Genomic DNA, 19,468 nt, shown 5'->3' on the forward strand with positions numbered 1-19,468 from the left:
GGTTCTCCATCACTCTCCGGAGACCCCTTTCCTGCCTGACTGTCCTGCCCCTCACTAGCAATAATAATAATAATAATAATCCTTGCATTTGATATAGCGCTTTTCACGTCTTATGGACGTCTCAAAGCGCTTCACAGAACACACTGCGAAGTGAACGGACTGCATATTTGTGGGTGAAATGCAACAGCCAAGTGAGAGAGAGAGAGAGATAATCAAAATCGAGTCAGTGTGAGAAAGGATGTGTTTGAAAAGAGAGGAAACGCAGCAAAGCGATGCAAAGTGACATTTACACAAACACTCTGTTTGAAACGGCATTTCAGACCCGAGCCGAGGGGTCAGCTGGGGAGAAGGGAGCGGACGGGAAGGGGGGAAGAAGGGAGGGGAGGGGAAGGGAGTTGACCGATGGCACAGTCGAAGAGGAGGGTCTTAGCTACTGCGATGTGGAGTCCTGTAGCTCAGTGGTTAGAGCACTCGCTTTGCAAGCGAGAGACCCGAGTTCAATTCCAGGCAGAGGGCGAAACCTTGGGCAAGTTTCCTTTCTCCACACAGAGCCTAATAATAATCCCTCCAAAAAAAACAAAACAATAATAAATTGGTCATTTTCAATCCATGAATCTTTGTGGGAAATTGCTGCGCGCAATTGGCTGCCGCGTTCGCCCACAAATATACGGTCAATTCACTTTACCGTGTGTTCTGTGCAGCGCTTTGGGACGTCCTCCCTACGTGAAAAGTGCTGTATCAAATGCAAGGATTATTATTATCAGTATTATGTCTCTCCACGTGTCAAAAACACACAGAAGGAAGAGTCATCACGACACCATCCTGATAATTCCATGTTTATTTTCCCCGTGTTATAAACCCCAAGATCCCATGAGCCTTAAGAACCCGTTTTTAATGATCATTGTTGAGATTTCAATCAGAATTGTTCTTCATTGTGTCTTCGATCCACTCGAGATACTTGAGCACTTTAGTGTAGAATCCAAACGACCCGCAATTTATTCCCCAGGATACGATCCCACCGACATAGTACTGCTTGCTCTGGGGACGAGTGAAGACGAATGCTCCTCCGCTGTCCCCTTGGCAGGAGTCCCCTCCCACCCCCAGGCCAGCACAGATCATGTTCTCAGTCACCCGCTGACCGTTGCCCTCCATGTTGCTCCGACACTCCTCCAAGTCGGAGACGGGCAGCCGCGTGTACATGAGATGCGGTGTTAAAGTCCCGTTCTCCGTCACTCCCCATCCTGACACAGTGCCCAGGATTCCCGGGGTCACCTGGTGCTCTGAGTCTCTCCGGGGCAAGCAGACGGGGGCGATGGCTGGTCCCAGCACCAGTTTGGCTTTCAGTCTAATCAGCGCGATGTCGTGGTTGTAATTGTAGGTGTCGGTCTCCTCCGAGTTGTTGTAAAGCGGGTGGACGAAAACTCGGTCCGGGATCAGGGCCACCGCTTGCTTTCGGTTCTTCAGGTTAACCAGTCCAGCCGACAGCACGATCCCACGTCTCGGAGACACCACGTGGGCCGCCGTCAGCACCCAGCGATCCGAGATCAGCGCCCCCGCCCCCCGGGGGATCCGAAAGTGCACCTGCCACGGGAAGTTACCCGGCTCAGCCCGCGAGCCATGCAGCACCCGCGAGCGGAACACCAGCGGATTGCCAGGCAGACCGCAGACTGCTCAGCGGGTCAGGGAGACACAAACATTTAAAAATTCAGTGAGAGTCGGGTTCAGTTCAACACGTTGGGGTTTATTTGCGTGTCTGACGTGTGGCAACCCTACCCACACCCAACAGCATCCAAACCAAACTGACAGTCCCATGATTCCCACCCACATGGAAATCCTTGGATAGTTATTGGAAGCGGAAACACTCTCTCCCTGGAGGGTTGCGTCCGCACCCCGCAGGCTAGTCACTTCCTATTGAAGGCATCACCATGACAGGGATAGAAAATAAATTGTGTTTCCCAGATATTGAAGCTGAAAGACAGTTTTCCACACAAAATAATAGTAAAAATCCATGCATTTGATAGAGCACCTTGTCATCTGGTCAATATATCGCAAAATACTTGATATACTATGACGAGGAAAGAAGTGGAGTCCTGTAGCTCAGTGGCTGGAGCACTCGCTTTACAAGTGAGAGACCTGAGTTCAATTCCAAAAATCTTGGGCAAGTTCCTTACTCCACACAGAGCCTAATAATAATCCCTCCAAAACCAAAAACAATAACTAAATTGGTCATTTTTAATCTACGACTGTGACGTCGGGAGGACGTCCCAAAGCGCTTCACAGAACACACTGTAAAGTGAATTGACTGTATATTTGTGGGCGCACGTGGCAGCCAATTGCGCACAGCAATGTCCCACAAACAGTCGTAGATTGAAAATAACCAATTTTATTATTGTTTTGTTTTGGAGGGATTATTATTTGGCTGTGTGTGGAGTAAGGAAACTTGCCCAAGGTTTCGCCCTCTGCCTGGAATTGAACTCAGGTCTCTCACTTGCAAAGCGAGTGCTCTAACCACTGAGCTACAGGACTCCACAAGTTTTCTCCAGGTTTCTCCCTGATCAACCAATCCTCCCCTTCTCCCTCCCTCCTATAACCGTCGATTCCTCTCTACCGCATGTGAAGGTCTCACTCTTGAAAAGATCCACAGTTTTTTAATTCAACCGCCGCTTCGTGCGGCAAACTCCACAATCTCATTCCCTCTGTGGATTCTTACAGGTCTGAGGAAGCTAGCGACCCAACTGTGAATCAATGACTACCATGCAAGTAAGACGCTGATCTGCTGTGTTCTGCTCGTGCTTTAGATGTGGCCCTCATTGCTTCTTTTACCTGGAATACAGACAGGAACGTGGGCGCCCAGATGACGATTTTCCCAACTTCCTTCCGCGGTGCAGCTGAAGTTCTCTGTAAATGTCACAGCTTAATTAGACATGAAGACATCATTCACTGGAGCAAGGATTCTTGCTACTGAGCTCCCTGCGAGTCAAGCAGTAGGACGTTTCATTCTAATCAACCACGGGCAGCTTGCCAGACAGTACTCTCAATGGCAAGCTGTGCAGTTTTAGCTGGTTAGACTCCAGCAGTTACCCTCAATGTACACTATGGGCTCCCAAGCCTTGGATCTTGCCAACATGTGTCGAACAAGCTCTGAAATTAGAGCAGAATGATGTGATCCTGTAAGGAGTGAGTGCGGATCCTCTTCGAATAATATACACAAATGTCCTGGTGTGTGTCAGATGCCCAGAACTCTCAGACTATGAAGCATGGTGATTGGTGTCTGCAGTCTTCAGATATCCGGCGGACATGGGGTATAACCCACAACCCTTTGACTTGGAAGTGAGAGTACAACCACGGCACCAGGCTAACAAGTGTGTATCTGGTGCTGCCTTTGGCATCAGGCCCATCTCCCGGATTCATTGCCGTGCCCAGTCTCCATCCAGGATCTGAGCCCATTCCCCACCTGTCTCGGGTTGGTTGGATGCAGACACCAGATTCAGGTTGACCCACTGCACTCTCAATTCCACCTCCAGATAGAGCAGCTTCATCCTGTGTATTTTTCCCCAAGTCCGAGCGGTGGGAAGGAAATTGATGAAGAATGGAAAGGAGTTTTTTCTAAAACACGGAGATTGTACTCACCGCTCTTATAGGTCACCATTTTATAATATGGCTCATTGCACTGGTACTGAATGGAAGAGCCATACGTGGTGAGATTTTGGCCTTTACTATACGAGAAGACTCCATTCTCGATTCCAGGCGGCAGCGCGCAGTCCACAGCTGGTGGCGACAGAAACCCAGTGACAAGTTTGGGATTGCACATTCAAAAATTCCCTCCTCCCAAAGAGATATTCAGTCCCTGCGACGGCTAGACCCAATTAGTCTCTATGAATAACAACAACACTTACGCTGGCAACTGTATCCAAAAGTATTCCATGTCCCGTTCTTGTTGCACTCCGCAAAAAAGTAAGGCAGCGTCTTCAACCCCTGGGAAAAAAATTGCAAATTCTGTTTAAACTCCCCCAATCCTTTCCCAAATGAGAGCCTAAATATTTTGTCCAAAGCAGCGTTTTGCATTCCAACAAAAACAAATTGTGTTTACGTGCGGCACCTTTCACATCTGGTGGACATCCAGAGACGCTAAACATTCAAAAGTTTGCACCTGAGTTGGGGTTGCATCCGGAATAGGTGGAGGGCCTGGGGGTGATTGTGGGAGGATGTGCGAAGGCGTGGTCAAAGAAGAAAGTCCTGAGATGTGCGTTGAAGGGTGCAAGGGAGGGATCGAGAGAGATGGATTCTGGTATGGATCTCCAGAGGATGGGGCATTAAAACCGATTGCTTATAGTGGAGCTGGCAGGACGAGGGACGTGAAGTATGGTTGGCAGTGCCATCCTTCAATTGAGATGTTAAACCAAGATCTCACTTGTACAGGTGGACATTAAGATCGCAGTGCAATTGGAATCTAATTCCCATAGAACAAAAACTAATTACCTCGACTATTTCATATCCTTTCACACATGAGACTTTCACTGTGTCCTGAAAGTAAAACTTGTCCCAGTGAGGCTCAAGAATATTCAGTGGTGCCAGATAACCAGGACAATACGTTCCGATTTCTGCAGTGAAATAAAAACAATTATTATGAAATCCCTTGGGGGTTGTTTTGCGTAAACAATTTGAAATTGCTCTGCTCTTTTGCTCACGGAAGACTTCAAGTACAATGTCTTGTCACACTTGACAGCAAACGTTCGTGAGCATTGGTTCATGTGGTGGGATATGGTGCTGTTGCCCCAAATGTGTAAACATGGCTCAAGAGAAGACATTGAGGATATCAATTGGAAGATACAAATGGGCACCAGTCCTAAATTTCCCTGGAAGGACCGGGCTGAGGAGATCTGCACTCTGGCCAGGCTGGTCTTATTTTAAGGACAACAAGTCCAAATGCAGGAGGTTAAGCTTGCCGAAGATAAGTCCCATGTGCAAATAGTTCTCCTTTATGGATCTGAATCCTGGGGAGGCAGCGGAGTATCCAGGATCAAGCAGTGAGGTGGATTTGTGGGAAAGCAGCTACAGCAAGGAAGGGATCCAGCCAAAACTGATGCTAAGCACCTAGAGGTGGCGTTGGCTTCACATTGGGCACATTTATTTGCCAAGGCCCTTCATACGAGGAGCTTTTGAAGAATAAACCTGACATTGCTTATCCAGGTGGCTGGCAAATCATGAGCTGTCCTGCGAAAGTACACCCACTACGCTGAAGCTGATGAGAAAACTCTGAGTCTTGGGACAACAGCTTTTGTTACCTGGAGTTTACGCGGAGTCTTGAAGACAAGTTTGAACATCCAGCGCCAGGAATCCAACTTGATTGGTTTGCAGAGCCATCAGTAGCCGCTGGCTGAACAAACTGCACGTCATTGCTCAACGGGAAGGAATCGTGTGTCCAATGTGCAGACGGAAAGGTTGTGCCAATGTTCTCATACATTTCATGCTGAGCTGTGTTGCCACCAGGAAGCTCGCAGGGAATTTCAGGCAACTACCTTCCGCCCTGTGAGGGCTTAAGCCCACGCTTGTCAGATGCCAAATGCGATGCTGCCGGGGGGGATGGTGGGGCGCGGGCTAAGTGGGTCCTGCTCGGAGTTGAAATGGTTCCACTGTGATTTATTTGGCAAAGGAATGTTAACCATAGAGCCAATATTCTGTGGTTTCCCCAGAGGGGTCTTGTGGTCTTGCTCCCCCCTCTGCGAGCAATAAACAGCCAACCAACATGCATACCGGCCTGCTCCAAGTGCCCCTCCCTGCCCACCCCACCATCGCCCGTCCGTTCCTCAGCGTTTCTGCCCCACCTAATGGATATTTGTAGCACGTTGTTATGTGCAAACTGGTTACTACCTTTCGCTCACAAAATACACAATCACTGTACTTCACAGTTCATTATGCGAAGCGCTTTAAGACACTTTGATGACAAGATAAGGTGTTATATCAAATGCAAGGATTATTATGTTTTTATTGTTATTATCATTATTAGCACAGAGGCAAAACTATATCGTCACCGCTTGAAAACTGAATTTACCTTCACAGGTGTGGCCACTGCTATGAATCACAAAGCCAAGAGAACAGTAACAGTGAAAACTTCCAATCTTGTTTCCGTAAAAATGGCTGCAGTTGTGGGCGACAATATCACACTCATTAATATCTGAAAATAAATAAATGTGCTCAGAAAGAAAAGAGCTTCCAGTGGGAGAGAAACTGTAGCTTTCAAAGCATTTCACAATACTTTCCGACTGGTTTCCCGAGTGTATCAGCGCTCTGACCTCTGAGACAGAATGTTTTGGGTTCAAGCCCCAAGTCGGGATATAGAATCACAGTCTAACCTGACGCTCCGCTGTGGAGGACTGCATCTCGGAGGCACCGTTGTTCAGATGAGACATTAAAGCAATTCCTGTCTGTGCCTCTTCAGGGTCCCGAGGCGCTATTGGAAAAGAGAAGGGAGTTTCTCTCTCCAATCCTGTCCGACAATCCCCCAATTAAAGTGGTTGCTACTCCATAGCTTTTTTCTTGGACGTTGCTCCTAAGCAACTTAGCTGCCATGCTCGCTCACAAAATACACAACCGTATTTGTGCGGTAAACTGCAGAGTACAGTAAAATATGTGAAGTGCTTTGAGACATCTTGATGACGTATATCAAATGCAAAATATATTCTGCTTTCTCCCCTACTTGTTTTTCTAATAAGCCTAAAACCATAACCACTCTCCTAATTAAATCAAACACCTTCCCACTGTTGATATTGCTGCTTTCCTTTCAGAAACGGTCATGCCTTCTTCACACCTCCTCTCTCAATCTCGTTTCCCTCTGCTCTTTATTCTATTCTCTTCAACGGCTTTCCTTCTATTGCAAAATCTTTATTCCTTACCTACGCGTGAGTACAAAGCCAGGAAGCCCGTCAGCCTGTCCTCATTGGAAGTTTCGGATTGAAACAGAACTTGCATTGAGTTAGTGGAGGAAAAGTATTCCCGGAATTCCGGACTGACACCGTGTGATGTCCTGCCACACACGTTGAAGAGTTCTTTCACTTCTGTCACCACCTGTAAGAAATACAATAATCAAGGTTGCTTTTTAATAGACGGGGCTAAAACCAGAGCTAAAATCAGGGTTAACAGCAGTTGCAATTGGAGAGTCACTGCTCCCAGTGGCCAGTCCACCCCCTCCAAGTTCAACATGTACGTCATTGCCGGAGTCAGGGACCAGAGTCATGAGTCAGTCTGGCTCACTGTGTGTCATCTCAGCTCAATGTATGTCAGCACAGCTTAGTGTGTGTCAGCCCGCCTCAGTGAATGTCAATCCAGCTCAGTTTGTGTCAGCCCAGCTCAGTGTGCAATAATAATCCCTCCAAAACCAAAAAAAACCATAATAAATGGGTCATTTTCAATCTACGACTGTTTGTGGGACATTGCTGTGCGCCATTGGCTGCCGCTTCAGCCCACAAATATACAGTCAATTCACTTTTACAGTGTGTTCTGTGAAGCGCTTTGGGACGTCCTCCCGACGTGAAAAGCGCTATATCAAATGCAAGAATTAATATTGTTATTATTATCATCTGTCCCATCATCTGCTTGTTCAGGTGCACGTCAATAATCCCATGGCAGTATTTGGAGAGAGAAGCCCAGCCAACAATCCCCTTTCTTAAAAATTTGGATAATAACAAAATAATACTTGCATTTGATATATCATATCTTCGCGACCTCTCAAAACACTTCACAGAATATACTATACAGTGGTTTTACTATATATTTTGTGGGCGGAAACCAGGGACGCAGAACGCGTATCCAATTGCGGATAACAGTGTCCCACCAACAGTCTTGGATTGAGTAACGATTTTTAAAAAAAAATAATTTAAAGGATTATTAGCCCCGGTAAAGTAATCCGCCAAGCAGCTAACCACCAGGTTGCTACTTACTGCTGGTTGAACAGAGAAATATGAAACTTGCCTAAGTTTTTACCTTACCTGAGAATCGAACCGAGGTTCTCTCGCTTGCGAGACGAGCGATCTAACCACTAAGCTACTCGATAAAATTCCTCACTGTTTAATGTGGAGTCCTGTAGCTCAGTGGTTAGAGCACTCGCTTGGCAAGTGAGAGACCGGAGTTCAATTCCAGGCAGAGGGCGAAACCTTGGGCAAGTTTCCTTACTCCACACAGAGCCTAATAATAATCCCTCCAAAACCAAAACAATACTAAATTGGTCATTTTCAATCTACGACTGTTTGTGGGACATTGCTGTGCGCAATTGGCTGCCGCGTTCGCCCACAAATGTACAGTCAATTCACTTTACAGTGTGTTCTGTGAAGCGCTTTGGGACGTCCTCCCGACGTGAAAAGCGCTATATCAAATGCAAGGATTATTATTATTATTATTATTAATGGATGTTGTTGTGTGCGAACTGGCTGTCACGTTTCACCCAGAAAATACAGTCACCTCACTTCCCGTGTGCAGTGAATCCTGCGAAGTGCTTTGAGATGTTTCAACAACTGATGAGGCCCTGTATCCAACGCTATGATTATTATTATTATTTGAGAGGGCAGCAAATGGTTAATTTGATTTTGGGGATTGTTGGGAGAGAGAAACTCCCTTCTCTTCTCAAATAGTGCCATGGGATCTTTACGTCAACCTCAACAACCAGCTGGGACCTCAGTTAAACATCTCATCCAAACGATGGCACTCTCCCAGCACAGCGCTGGAGCATTAGATAAGACTGTGCTTCCAACAATGTGGGGTTCGACCCCACAGCTGACTAACTCCGAGTGACTGAGTGACTAACTCTATCGCTGACACACACTCACTCACGTCTTCCGAACCAACATCTGAACTTTCAACCAATGCATAAGAGTTTATACTATACAGCGCCGTACGCAGAGGATGGCGGCTCACGGTGCTTTGTGATCGGTTTGATGCTGAGCTGGAAAAGTAAGGGGAGGTGAAGGCATCGTCTTCAGGTGCGATCCCAAGATAATAATAATAATAATAATAATAATCCTTGCATTTGATATAGCTCTTTTCACGTCGGGAGGACGTCCCAAAGCGCTTCACAGAACACACTGTAAAGTGAATTGACTGTATATTTGTGGGCGAACGAGGCAGCCAATTGCGCACAGCAATGTCCCACAAACAGTCGTAGATTGAAAATGACCCATTTTATTATTGTTTTTGGTTTTTGGAGGGATTATTATTACGCTCTGTGTGGAGTAAGGAAACTTGCCCAAGGTTTCGCCCTCTGCCTGGAATTGAACTCAGGTCTCTCACTTGCAAAGCGAGTGCTCTAACAACTGAGCTACAGGACTCTGCAAAAGATGGGCAAAGAGGGGGGGGAGGCAGGGGGATTAAGGCAGAGATTTCCAGTGATTCAGGGCATAGTGGCTGAACTCAGGTCCACTGATTGTGAAGTCAAGGGAGATGAGGGACATGCAGAAGGCCCAATCCATCTGAGAGGCAGCGGGTGGAGGATTGGGGGTCTGAACAGATGGGAAACGTTGGGAAATCCCAGAAGAGACTTGAAAACAGAAGTCAAGTCTTCATACCGATCCGTTCTCCGGGAGAGTTGGCTGGTGAAAACTGGGGCGATGGCATTGCGGAGCCGAGTATGGGTGAGGACACGGGAGGCCGCGCTTTGAATCGTTCAGACTTTGTTAATCGCGGAGTTGGGGAGCTCGGCGAGGAGCGTTGTGAGAGTTTGAGGCTGGAGGTGTGACAAACATTTGATCATCTCCCCAACCTCCGACACTGGCGAACATTTCCTCCAAAATTACACAGTTCTGCACAAACCCTTTGAAAAAGAGTCACCCTAATCTCCGCACAATTATACCTTAATATACTCTCTTTCACATCTCTCTGACCATTTGATTTCCACGTGTACCAAATACAGTTTTAGAATATATCCAGGGCGCGCCGATATCTCCCAGATTCCAGTGCTGTTCCCAGGATATTCCAGAGGGTAATTTGGAGAAGATATTTCCCCGGAGATGTCAGTCAGTTGGATACATCTGGACTCCCAAGCCGTCAGAAGCAACCACAAAATGAACCTGGATTTGGGGAGGATATCATCGGGTCAATACATAACTTGTCCCAAATAACACACATCTATTTTCAGATCCACGTGTGCAATGTGACAACAATTAGAATAAGCTTTCAATTTGAAAACAACATTTTACAATGCGCTTTACAGGATTTACTGTAAACTGTGGACAGCTGTGTGTCTGACACATGCAAAAACACATGATCTTACTGAGATATTCACACATACAACAACACCACCGACTTGCATTTACGTGGCGTCTTTCATATGGGGGAGGGTCCCGGAGCTCTTCACGTTGGCAGAGTATGACAATGAGGCAGATGGAGGAGTTGAGGTTACTGTAAGTACGATCAAAAAGTCTTCAGTCATAAACCACGTCACCTCTGGATCTCCCTGTCTGTGTTCACCATCTTGATCCGTTTCCAGGAATTTTTAATTCTCATTTCAAAACCCAATCCCCTGGACGCTGGCTTTGTTCATCACCATTTCTCCCTTGCTCAACGTCCAACTTCATCAATGACAAGCTACCCCATCAGTGTGAAACTCTCTGAGAAGCTACCCCATCAATGTGAAACTCTCTGAGACGCTACTCCATAAATGTGAAACTCTCCGAGAAGCTACTCCATCAATGTGAATCTCTCTGAGAAGCTACTCCATCAATGTGAAACTCTCTGAGAAGCTACCGCATCAATGTGAACCTCTCTGAGAAGCTACTCCATCAATGTGAAACTCTCCGAGAAGCTACTCCATCAATGTGAAACTCTCCGAGAAGCTACTCCATCAATGTGAAACTCTCTGAGAAGCTACTCCATCAATGTGAAACACTCTGAGAAGCTACTCCATCAATCCCACTCCATCGCTCTCTCCCCAGAGCCCTGGAAACTTGTCCTCACCAAATAATTATCTACTTCTACCTTAAAAGTTGCTATCGAATTGAACTCCACCACCCCTTCGGGCAACGCATTCCAGATCCCAACAAATGCGCTGTGTAAAAAAAATTCTTCTCACCTCCCCTCTATTCCTTTGAACAACTATTTTAAATTGGTGTCTTCAGGTTTACCAATTCACCCGCCAGTGGAAATTGTTTCATCCTATTGTATTGCCTCATCATTTTGAAAACTTCGATTGAGTCTCCTCTGAACCTCCTCCGCTTCAAGGAGAATAATCCTCGCTTCTCTCGCCTCTCGTGATAACTGAAGCACCTCAGTCCTGGTACCATCCTGGTCCATCTCCTTTGCACTCTCTCCAAAGCCTTGACATCCTTCATAAAGTGTGAGGCCCAGAACTGAACACAGTCTCGAGCTGAGGCCTAACCAGTGGTTTATAAAGGTTCATCATAACTTTTCTATCCTCATTCTTCCTCCCAATATGCAACACTTCGCATTTCTCCTCATCAGACTTCATCTGCCACGTGTCTGCCCATTTTACCAGTCTGTCTATATCTATTTGCAGTCCGTTACTATCCTCCGCACTGTTTACTACTTTTCCTAGCTTGGAAACTTGGAAATTGTACTCCGCTATATGCAAGCCGAGGTAATTTATATATATAACAAACAGCAGTGGTTCGAATACTGATCTCTGGGGGACACCACTGCACACTTCCCTCCCATCAGAAAAACAACTGTTCACCACCACTCTCTGCTATCTGTCTCCCAGTCAGTTCTGTACCCGCTGCCGCTGTCCCTTTCGTACCGGGGGCTTCTATTTTGCTTACAAGTCTCTTATGTGGCACTTTATCAAATGTCTTTTGAAAATCCATATAAACTATATCAACTGCACTACTTTCATCCACTCTCTCCGTTACTTCACCAAACACTCTTCCATGTTTATTACACATCATTTGCCTTGAACAAAACCATGTTGGCTTTCCTTTATTAACCCATATTTTTCTAAGTGAAAATTTATTTTGTCTCGGATGAGAGACTCTAGAAGTTTCCTCACTACTGATGTTAGCCTGTAAGTACCGAATGTAAACCTGCTGCCCCTTTTTGTACAGCGGAGTAACATTTGTAACCCTCCAATCCACTGGCACCACTCCAGTGTCCAAAGAGAATTGAAAGGTTGTAGACCGAGCCTCCGCTATTTCCACCCTTACTTCCCTCAGTAAGCGAGGCAGCATCCCGTCTGGACTGGGTGAATTATCTACCTTGAGCACCGCCAACCTTGTTGGTACCTCCTCTCTGTTTATTCTTATCGTATCCAATTTCTCTACACTCTCCTCCCATACTGTGCTATTGGCTCCATCCTCTCCTTTTGTGAAGGCAAATGCAAAGTCCTCATTCAGTACGCCACAAGAAGATTTCCTCTTTGGTCCCTAGTTGGACCCACCCTACTTTTGACTAATTTATTTTTCTTTATATGCTAATAAAATACCTTTGCATTTGGTTTGTCACCAAACTATCTCCTCTTTGAAGGCTTCCCATTGCTCGTGAGCTGTTTCACCCGCCAATCCTTCTTTCCAGTCCAGCTTGGCCGGGTTGCTTTTAAACTTTTAAACTCACTGAAATTAGCTCTCTTTCTGTTGAGTACCTTCACCTTTAGTTGCTCCTTGTCCTTTTCCATAATTTCTCCAAACCTATTGATGTTGTGATTACTGTTGTCCAGATGCTCTCCTGCTGAAACCTGCTCCGCTTGCCCACTTCAATCCCCAGAACGAGATGCAGCACTGCTTCCTTCCCGGTTGCACTGGAAACATACTGTGAAAGTTATCCTGCACACATCTCGGGAATCCTTCCCCTTCCTTGGTCTTTACATTGTTATTTTGTTAGTCTATGTAAGGATAATTGAAGTGCCCCGTTATCATTATTTTATTGGTTTTGCATCTTTCTGAAATGTGCTTGAAGATTTGCTCGTCTATCTCCTTCCCACTATTTGGTAGTCTATAGTATACCTCTAACATAGTAACAGCTCCTTTTCTGCTCCTTAACTCAAACCGAAATGATTCTGATTTTAGACCCTCTCGCTCATCGTCCCTTTCCAATGCCGTAACTGTGCCATTAATCAATATTGCCGATCAAGAAGTTTATGAAGGGGCGGATTAAGGTAAAGATCTCGGACAGTTGTTGATGTACGCAGTGCGGGTTGTGCGGAGGGACGTGAGGAGAAAGTAGCAGCAAGAATTGTCAGAGATAAAACAGGAGAAAATAAACTTATTGGGCAGAATTACCAAATTATCAGCTCGCCAGTACCGCGGCACAGTGTGTGGGAGCTGGTGTCACACGCACTCAAAAGAGGGCAAGAGAAATTAAAAGAAAAGAATAGAGAACGGCAAGGGGAATTAAAAGAAAGGAACAGTTAATGGCAAGAGAGAGAAAGAGAGAAAAACTCTTGCTCGCTGGAGAACCTGAGTTACAATGTCATCTGGCCACAACGGGTGCGTAGTATATGGGTTCAGCCATTACACCAGAACAATGCAGAATTAAAAGGTGTATTGGTAGAGGGAGAGAGGATGGGTTTGAGAGTAGGTGGGAGAGAGAGAAGGGAGGGGTAGAAGGGAGAGGAGGGGGTAAATGGGAAAGGAGAGAGGGGAGAGAGAGAAAGAGAGGAAGACGGAGAGAAACAGGGGGCAGGTGGGGAAGTGAAAGAGGGGAGAGGTGGGACGGAGAGGAGCAGGGAGGTCACAAAACTCCGGACCCCCATCACGCTAGTTCTTCCTTGGCTGCACTGCCTCCCAATAACCGAACGGATCAACTTCAAGATCCTCTCACCCGTTTTTTAAAAGAAAACCTTCACGCCGTCGCACCTCCCCACCTCTCACCGATTTGCTTACCACCTCCTCCATAACCCGCTGCCTCCCTGCACTCGGCCAGTTCCACCTTCTCTGTTTCTCCCTCTCGCCCTCTACTCAACCGTCCGTGGTTGGGCTTTCAGCCGCTGTGCCCTGAAACTCTGGAACTCTCTACGTCAATGCCTCCCCCACCCCCACCACCCACTCTTCATCCCCCTCCCTACTCTTCCTTTCTAGCTCTCCCCTCTCCCCTGGCTGGGGATGAGACTCTAACCCTGTCAAGCAATCTGGGGCGCTACTCTGCACGAACAGCGCTACCTAAATCCAAGTCGGAGGGACCCATTCTGCTTACCTAATTCCGAAATATATTAGGGTGCGTTGGCAAGAGCCAACACTTAGGGACTTGAGTCGTGCATTGGGGTAACTGCTGAAGTGAAGCTAAAACCCCCCCAAAAATTTAAAACAAGATAAAACAGCATTTTTGCTTTCATTACAAGCTTTCACGCTCATTATCGCTGGAATGCTGTTGCGTACTACGGACCGGCCAGGCTCAGGAACCGGGCTGGAGAACGTCAGAGGACTGGCCCGATTCCAGCGTCCCACTGCCAAACACGTTGGTTTGGGGCCAGTTCAGTTCAGCATTATTCGAAAAGAGAAGGGAGTTTCTCTCTCCTTGTTTCCTGGCTGACAACCCCCCCCCCCCCCCACCCCACTGCATGTCACACCTAAAAACACTGCCCTTTACACAGTATATTACATGATGCGGTTTGAAACGTCGCGACAATGCAATAATGTACTATACGAAATGCAAGGATTGTTATTATTATATACAGTTAACTCACCACATGTTGGATGTCAATTAGCAGGAGACGCGTTTAGCAATCACAGGCCCTGAATATCCTGCGGTTATCATTTTTGTGCAGACCTATGGGTTATCTGGTCATGTTAGCATTGCTTCGGACTTTGCCTCTTCTGCTGAAGGACATTGATTGCTTTCCTTTCACCTCTCCTGAGCCTCTGTGAATAACTGACCGCCCCACAAAGGCTGATTTTTAATAAGAACTTCTCTTTCCCAACAGCGGACAAGAAATGTTTAATGTCCACCTGAACAGGGTCTCGGTTTAACCACACAAGTCTGCCAGGGCCTTCAAATGGCGCAAAGGCTATTTACTAGAATTATTTCAGTGATGTGGGACTTCAATACGTGGAGAGATTAGAGAGATATGGATTTTTCTCCTTGCATCAGAGATAATGCAGGGGATATTCGATAGAATTGTTCCAAATTATGAGGGTTTGATCCGAGTAAATTTGGTAAAAAAAACAGTTTCCTCCAGTAGGTGGGTTGATAGCCAGTGGACAAAGATTGAAGATAATTGGCAAATAGAATCAGAGGGGAAGCAAAGAGATTTGTTTTATCGAGAGTGTCGTTACAATCTGGAATGCAATGCCTCAAAGGGTGATGGGACTAGCTTTCAAAAGGGAATTGGATATGAACTTGCAACTGGCTCCGCCAGTGTCAAGCACTCTGGGACACTACCCCGTATGAGGGTTACTACGTAAGTGCAAGTTGTTGTCGTTGAAAAGGAAATTTTGCAGGGCTATGCAGTAAGAGCGGTGGAATGGGACTAGTTGGATAGTACTCGATATGAAGGATGGTAGCTCCAGCACTCCTACAGCCCCGCACTAGGCTCCTCGACCCTATCACCCCCCCCCCCCCCCCCCCACCCATCCTTCCTCAACTCCACTGGCTCACACAGAGGATACAGTTCAGGATCCCGCGCCTCACCTTCAAAGTCCTCCACAGTCGATCACACTGTTTCCCGTCCTGACCTCCCCACTCCCCACTCTGACCCCCAGCTCGGGTCCGTTACTCCGTCTGGCCAGCGCCTTGAGACATACTCCCGACATTAAAGGCGCTATGCGACTGTAATTTTGTTGTTGCTGCGTCTGTGTGTGTTTCAGTGTGTGTCTGAGTATGTAAGTTACTGTGTGCGAATGTGTTTGTGTGTGTTTCAGAGAGAAAAACTCCGCCGCCTGTATTCAGCCACTACGCCCCAAAACTCATAGGATCATAGAAGTATACAGCACAGAAGGCGGCCATTCAGCCCATCGTGTCTGCACCAGTTCTTTGAAAAAAAACCAACCGAATCAACCAAACTTCCCTGCGCTCTCCCCAAAGCCCTGCAAACTTGTCCTCCCTAATTCTGGAACATTTCAAACCAATCCCTCTGGCTTGTCACCTCTTCTCCATTTTCAGATCATGGCCGAAGATGTTCACTGTTAAATGCTCCGCTGCCCCAACAACAACAACAACTTGGATGTATATAGTGCCCTTCACGCCAGACGGCATCTCAGAGCTTCACAGTAATGGATCCCGGGGCCGAGCCAGGGGGAGGTGGGGGAGCCAGGGGGAGGGGGAGGGGGGGGATGGTTACCAAAGGCGCTGTCGAAAAGGTCTTCAGAAGGGATCCGAAAGTAGGAAGAGAGAGGGCGAGCTGAAGGGAGTGAGGAAGGGAGTTCCAGAGCCTCGGGGCGCAGTGGTCGAAGGCACGGCCACCGAGGAGCGGAGGACTCGGGGGACGAGGAGGAGGCCAGACCTGGAGGATCGAAGGCAACAAGTACTGTTTTGAGCAGAGAGGAGGTCAGAGAGATCGGGGGGGGGGGGGGTGCAGAGGAGGGGAGGTATTTGAATGCAAGGGTGAGGATCTTGAAGTGGATCCCTCTCTGGGACAGGAGCCAGTGCAGTCTGGTCAGGACTGGGTTGGGGGTCGGGGAGCGGAGTTTGGGGGTGGGGGGGAGGGCCAGGACTGGGGGGGATCGGGGACGGAGTTTGGCGAGGGTGAGAATGCGAACGGCAGAGTTTGGGATGATGAGTTTTGGATGCCCCGCATTAAAGGCGCTGTGTATATGTAGTGTTGGTGTTGGTGTTATTGTAAACCGAGCTCTTTAAGGGGTATCTTCACTGTGTCCAAACTCGTCGCCACCTTTTCCCCCTAAAAATATGTTGGTACTGCATGAAAGTCGCGGTATGCAATCCTATAGCTCAGTGGTTATAGCACTCGCCTTACAAGCGAGTGACCTGGGTTTGATTCCCAGGTGGGATGGGGCGAAACCTTCGGCGAGTTCCCTTCCTCTTCACACACCTCCGTTGACCGAGCAGTCAGTAGGAACCCGGCTGTTAGTCAATTGGCAGATCACTTTTTCGGGAGTAATAATTCCTTTAAAAAAAATAATAATAAATTGGTCACTCAATCCACGACTGTTTGCTTTGCACGATTGGCTGCTGCGCTTCGCCCATAAAACATAGTCTATTCACTTTACAGTATATTCTGAATATATATGGCGGATGTTATAGATTTACACACCAAGGTGCGCGTTTCCGACACGCGGTTGATCGCGGCGCACGTTTCAGACACGCAGCTGATCGCGGTGCGCGATTCAGACACGCGGCTGATCACGGTGCGCGTTGCGGACACGCGGCTGATCACGGTGCGCGTTTCGGACACGCGGCTGATCACCGTATTTCTGAACACGTGGGACAGCTGATGTGCCGATGCTTGACTTGCCCGAGTTAATTAAATCAAATATTAACCATCATGTTGTAATATCACCATTCGGTCAGTCACCTCTCAGTCTCCACAAGGCCGTCCTCAGAAGGCACTGACATTATGGGAAATGATCCCATGTTTTTCTTTCGGAATGTCCATTGAAGTTTAGAGACGCGTTTCCATCTTTCCAGTGGAGTAAAAGAGGGATTTGTCCCATTTTTTTTCTCAGAAGAGAAAGTGTGATCACACCTATGGGTTTCTTGTGACAAAAAACAATTCTTGGCGGATAAAAGGGTCTTTTCCAGGGAATTTTTTTTCTTTGAGGAGAGCGTGGGATCGGCTGGCGGTTGTTTCTTTGTCAGGCGGGTTTCCAGGATTTTACTTGAAGAAAACGGAGAGGGAAAAATACACTTTTTCGGGTTTTAGCACTTTTTTTGAAAATCCTAGCGGGAAAGGGAATTTAAAAAGGCGAATTCCCGGGAATTTTTTTCCTCGAGAGATCCGAGTAGGATCGCTGCGTTTTCTTTTTTAACCAAAAAGGATTCTTCCCCAGAAGGAATTCTTACCGCAGACGCGATGCTCCGGGCGGCCCCGACGTTCCGAGGTCCTCGCTGGCCGCAGATCACAAGCCGATCGCTGAGGGTGGGAGACGGATCGCCCAGAGACTTGGCACTGGATTTCCGAGATGGGCGGGCATTCCAGGTAAAATCTGGCTGGGAGCTCATCCGAGGATTGCTGATTTTCCGCATGTGTTCGTTTCCCACTCTGGTCAACAACGCTGAAAAGGTAAATAATAATAATAATAATAATAATAATCCTTGCATTCGATTCGGCATCTTATCACAGCTCCGAGACGACGTCCCAAACCGCTCCACAAAAAATACCGTCAAATGAACTGACTGTATCTTTGTGGGCGAAACTGCACAGGAGCTGAGACTATTTATATCAGAAGCCGCCGGGGGACGCTCAGTGTCTCATGGAGAAAAGAAAGTGAGTCAACGTTTCGGGTCCACGGCTCTCCGTTCTGCCGAAGGTTTGCAGACCCGAAACGTTGACTCAATTGCCTCTCTCTATGGATGCTGCCTGACCTGCTGAGCGTTACCGGCCTCTTCTGCTTTCGTTTCAGATTTCCGGTGTTTCGTTAGTATTTATATTCGTACACGGTGTGAGTGAAAGAGAGAGAGAGGGACTGCGGGTCTGAAATAGAGACTGTGTGCGCGTATTCCGAGAGAGAGGGACAGAGAGAGCTGCTGTGTGCAAGTATGTGAGACGTTGTGTATGAGAGATTATATGGGAGAGAGATTCCGCACACGTACTCTCTCACGCACACTTTTCCTCTCTCACGCAGATTACCTCTCGCATAACGCATACTCTCCCTTAGACACACACAGTCTCTCTCTCTCTCTCTCGCATACAGTCTCTCTAACGCACAGTCGCTCTGTCACACAGAGAGTATCTCTCACGCAAACAGTCTCCTTCACGCGCGCACACACAGATGCGCTGCAGGTGTACGCGTCAGAGAGAGAGAGAGACTGGGGAGCTTTGAGAGGCAGGAAGGGCGACTCGGGCACAGGGGTTATCGGGAATACTCGGGAGTAATAACAATAATATTCCTGGCGTTTCACACAGCACCTCAGCACATCTTCCAGATGTCTCGCAGCGCTTCGCTGAATACACTGCAAAGCGAACTGACTGTATATTTTGTGGGCAACGCGCGGCAGCCAAAGAGCGACAGAGGGGGAGATGGGAATGGGGGAGACGGGGAGACGGGAATGGGGGAGAGGGGGATATGGGAGTGGGGGAGAAGGGACACGGGAGTGGGGGAGAGGGGGAGACGGGAGAGGGGGAGAGGCGGAGATGGGAGTGGGGGAGAGCGGGAGATGGGAGTGGGGGAGACAGGAGAGGGGAAAAGCGGTAGATGGGAGTGGGGGAGTTGGGGAGATGGGAGTGGGGAAGAGGGGGAGAAGGGAGTGGGGGAGAGGGGGAGACGGGAGTGGGGAGAGGGGAGATGGGAATGGGGGAGACGGGAGTGGGGGAGAGGGGGAGACAGGAGAAGGGGTGAGGGGGAGATGGGAGAAGGTGGGGGAGTGGTGAGGAGAGGGGAGGGGGAGGGAGAGGGAGAGGGGGGGGAGTGGCGAAGAGGGG

At 47.8% G+C, this 19,468-nt stretch overlaps 1 protein-coding gene and 1 non-coding gene across 4 annotated transcripts; one reads left to right on the forward strand and one right to left on the reverse strand.

Annotated features, from left to right (window-relative positions):
- Positions 1-820: 820 nt before the first annotated feature.
- LOC103189668 (complement C1s subcomponent-like) lies at positions 821-15,030 on the reverse strand. 3 transcript variants are annotated; one of them, XM_007910132.2, is made up of 9 exons: positions 14,618-15,030; positions 9,839-10,055; positions 6,894-7,065; positions 6,053-6,175; positions 4,480-4,601; positions 3,897-3,975; positions 3,631-3,768; positions 2,824-2,898; positions 821-1,667 (listed from the first exon to the last, which is right to left on the reverse strand). In XM_007910132.2, the coding sequence occupies exons 1-9, from the start codon at positions 14,620-14,622 to the stop codon at positions 913-915; spliced, it is 1,686 nt and encodes a 561-aa protein (XP_007908323.2). In that variant the 5' UTR covers positions 14,623-15,030; the 3' UTR covers positions 821-912. The 3 variants fall into 3 exon arrangements, with proteins under 3 accessions (XP_007908323.2, XP_007908324.2, XP_007908325.2); XM_007910133.2 differs by lacking the exon at positions 14,618-15,030 and adding an exon at positions 10,296-10,913; XM_007910134.2 differs by lacking the exons at positions 9,839-10,055; positions 14,618-15,030 and adding an exon at positions 13,818-13,950.
- A 1,777-nt stretch (positions 15,031-16,807) lies between these two features.
- On the forward strand, positions 16,808-16,880 carry trnav-uac. Its single transcript has one exon. It is a non-coding gene; the product is annotated as a tRNA-Val (tRNA).
- The last annotated feature ends 2,588 nt before the right edge of the window (positions 16,881-19,468 follow it).

The sequence above is a fragment of the Callorhinchus milii genome, unplaced genomic scaffold (genome assembly GCF_018977255.1).
Source record: "Callorhinchus milii isolate IMCB2004 unplaced genomic scaffold, IMCB_Cmil_1.0 Scaffold678, whole genome shotgun sequence".
In the NCBI taxonomy this organism is placed as follows: Eukaryota; Metazoa; Chordata; class Chondrichthyes; order Chimaeriformes; family Callorhinchidae; genus Callorhinchus; species Callorhinchus milii.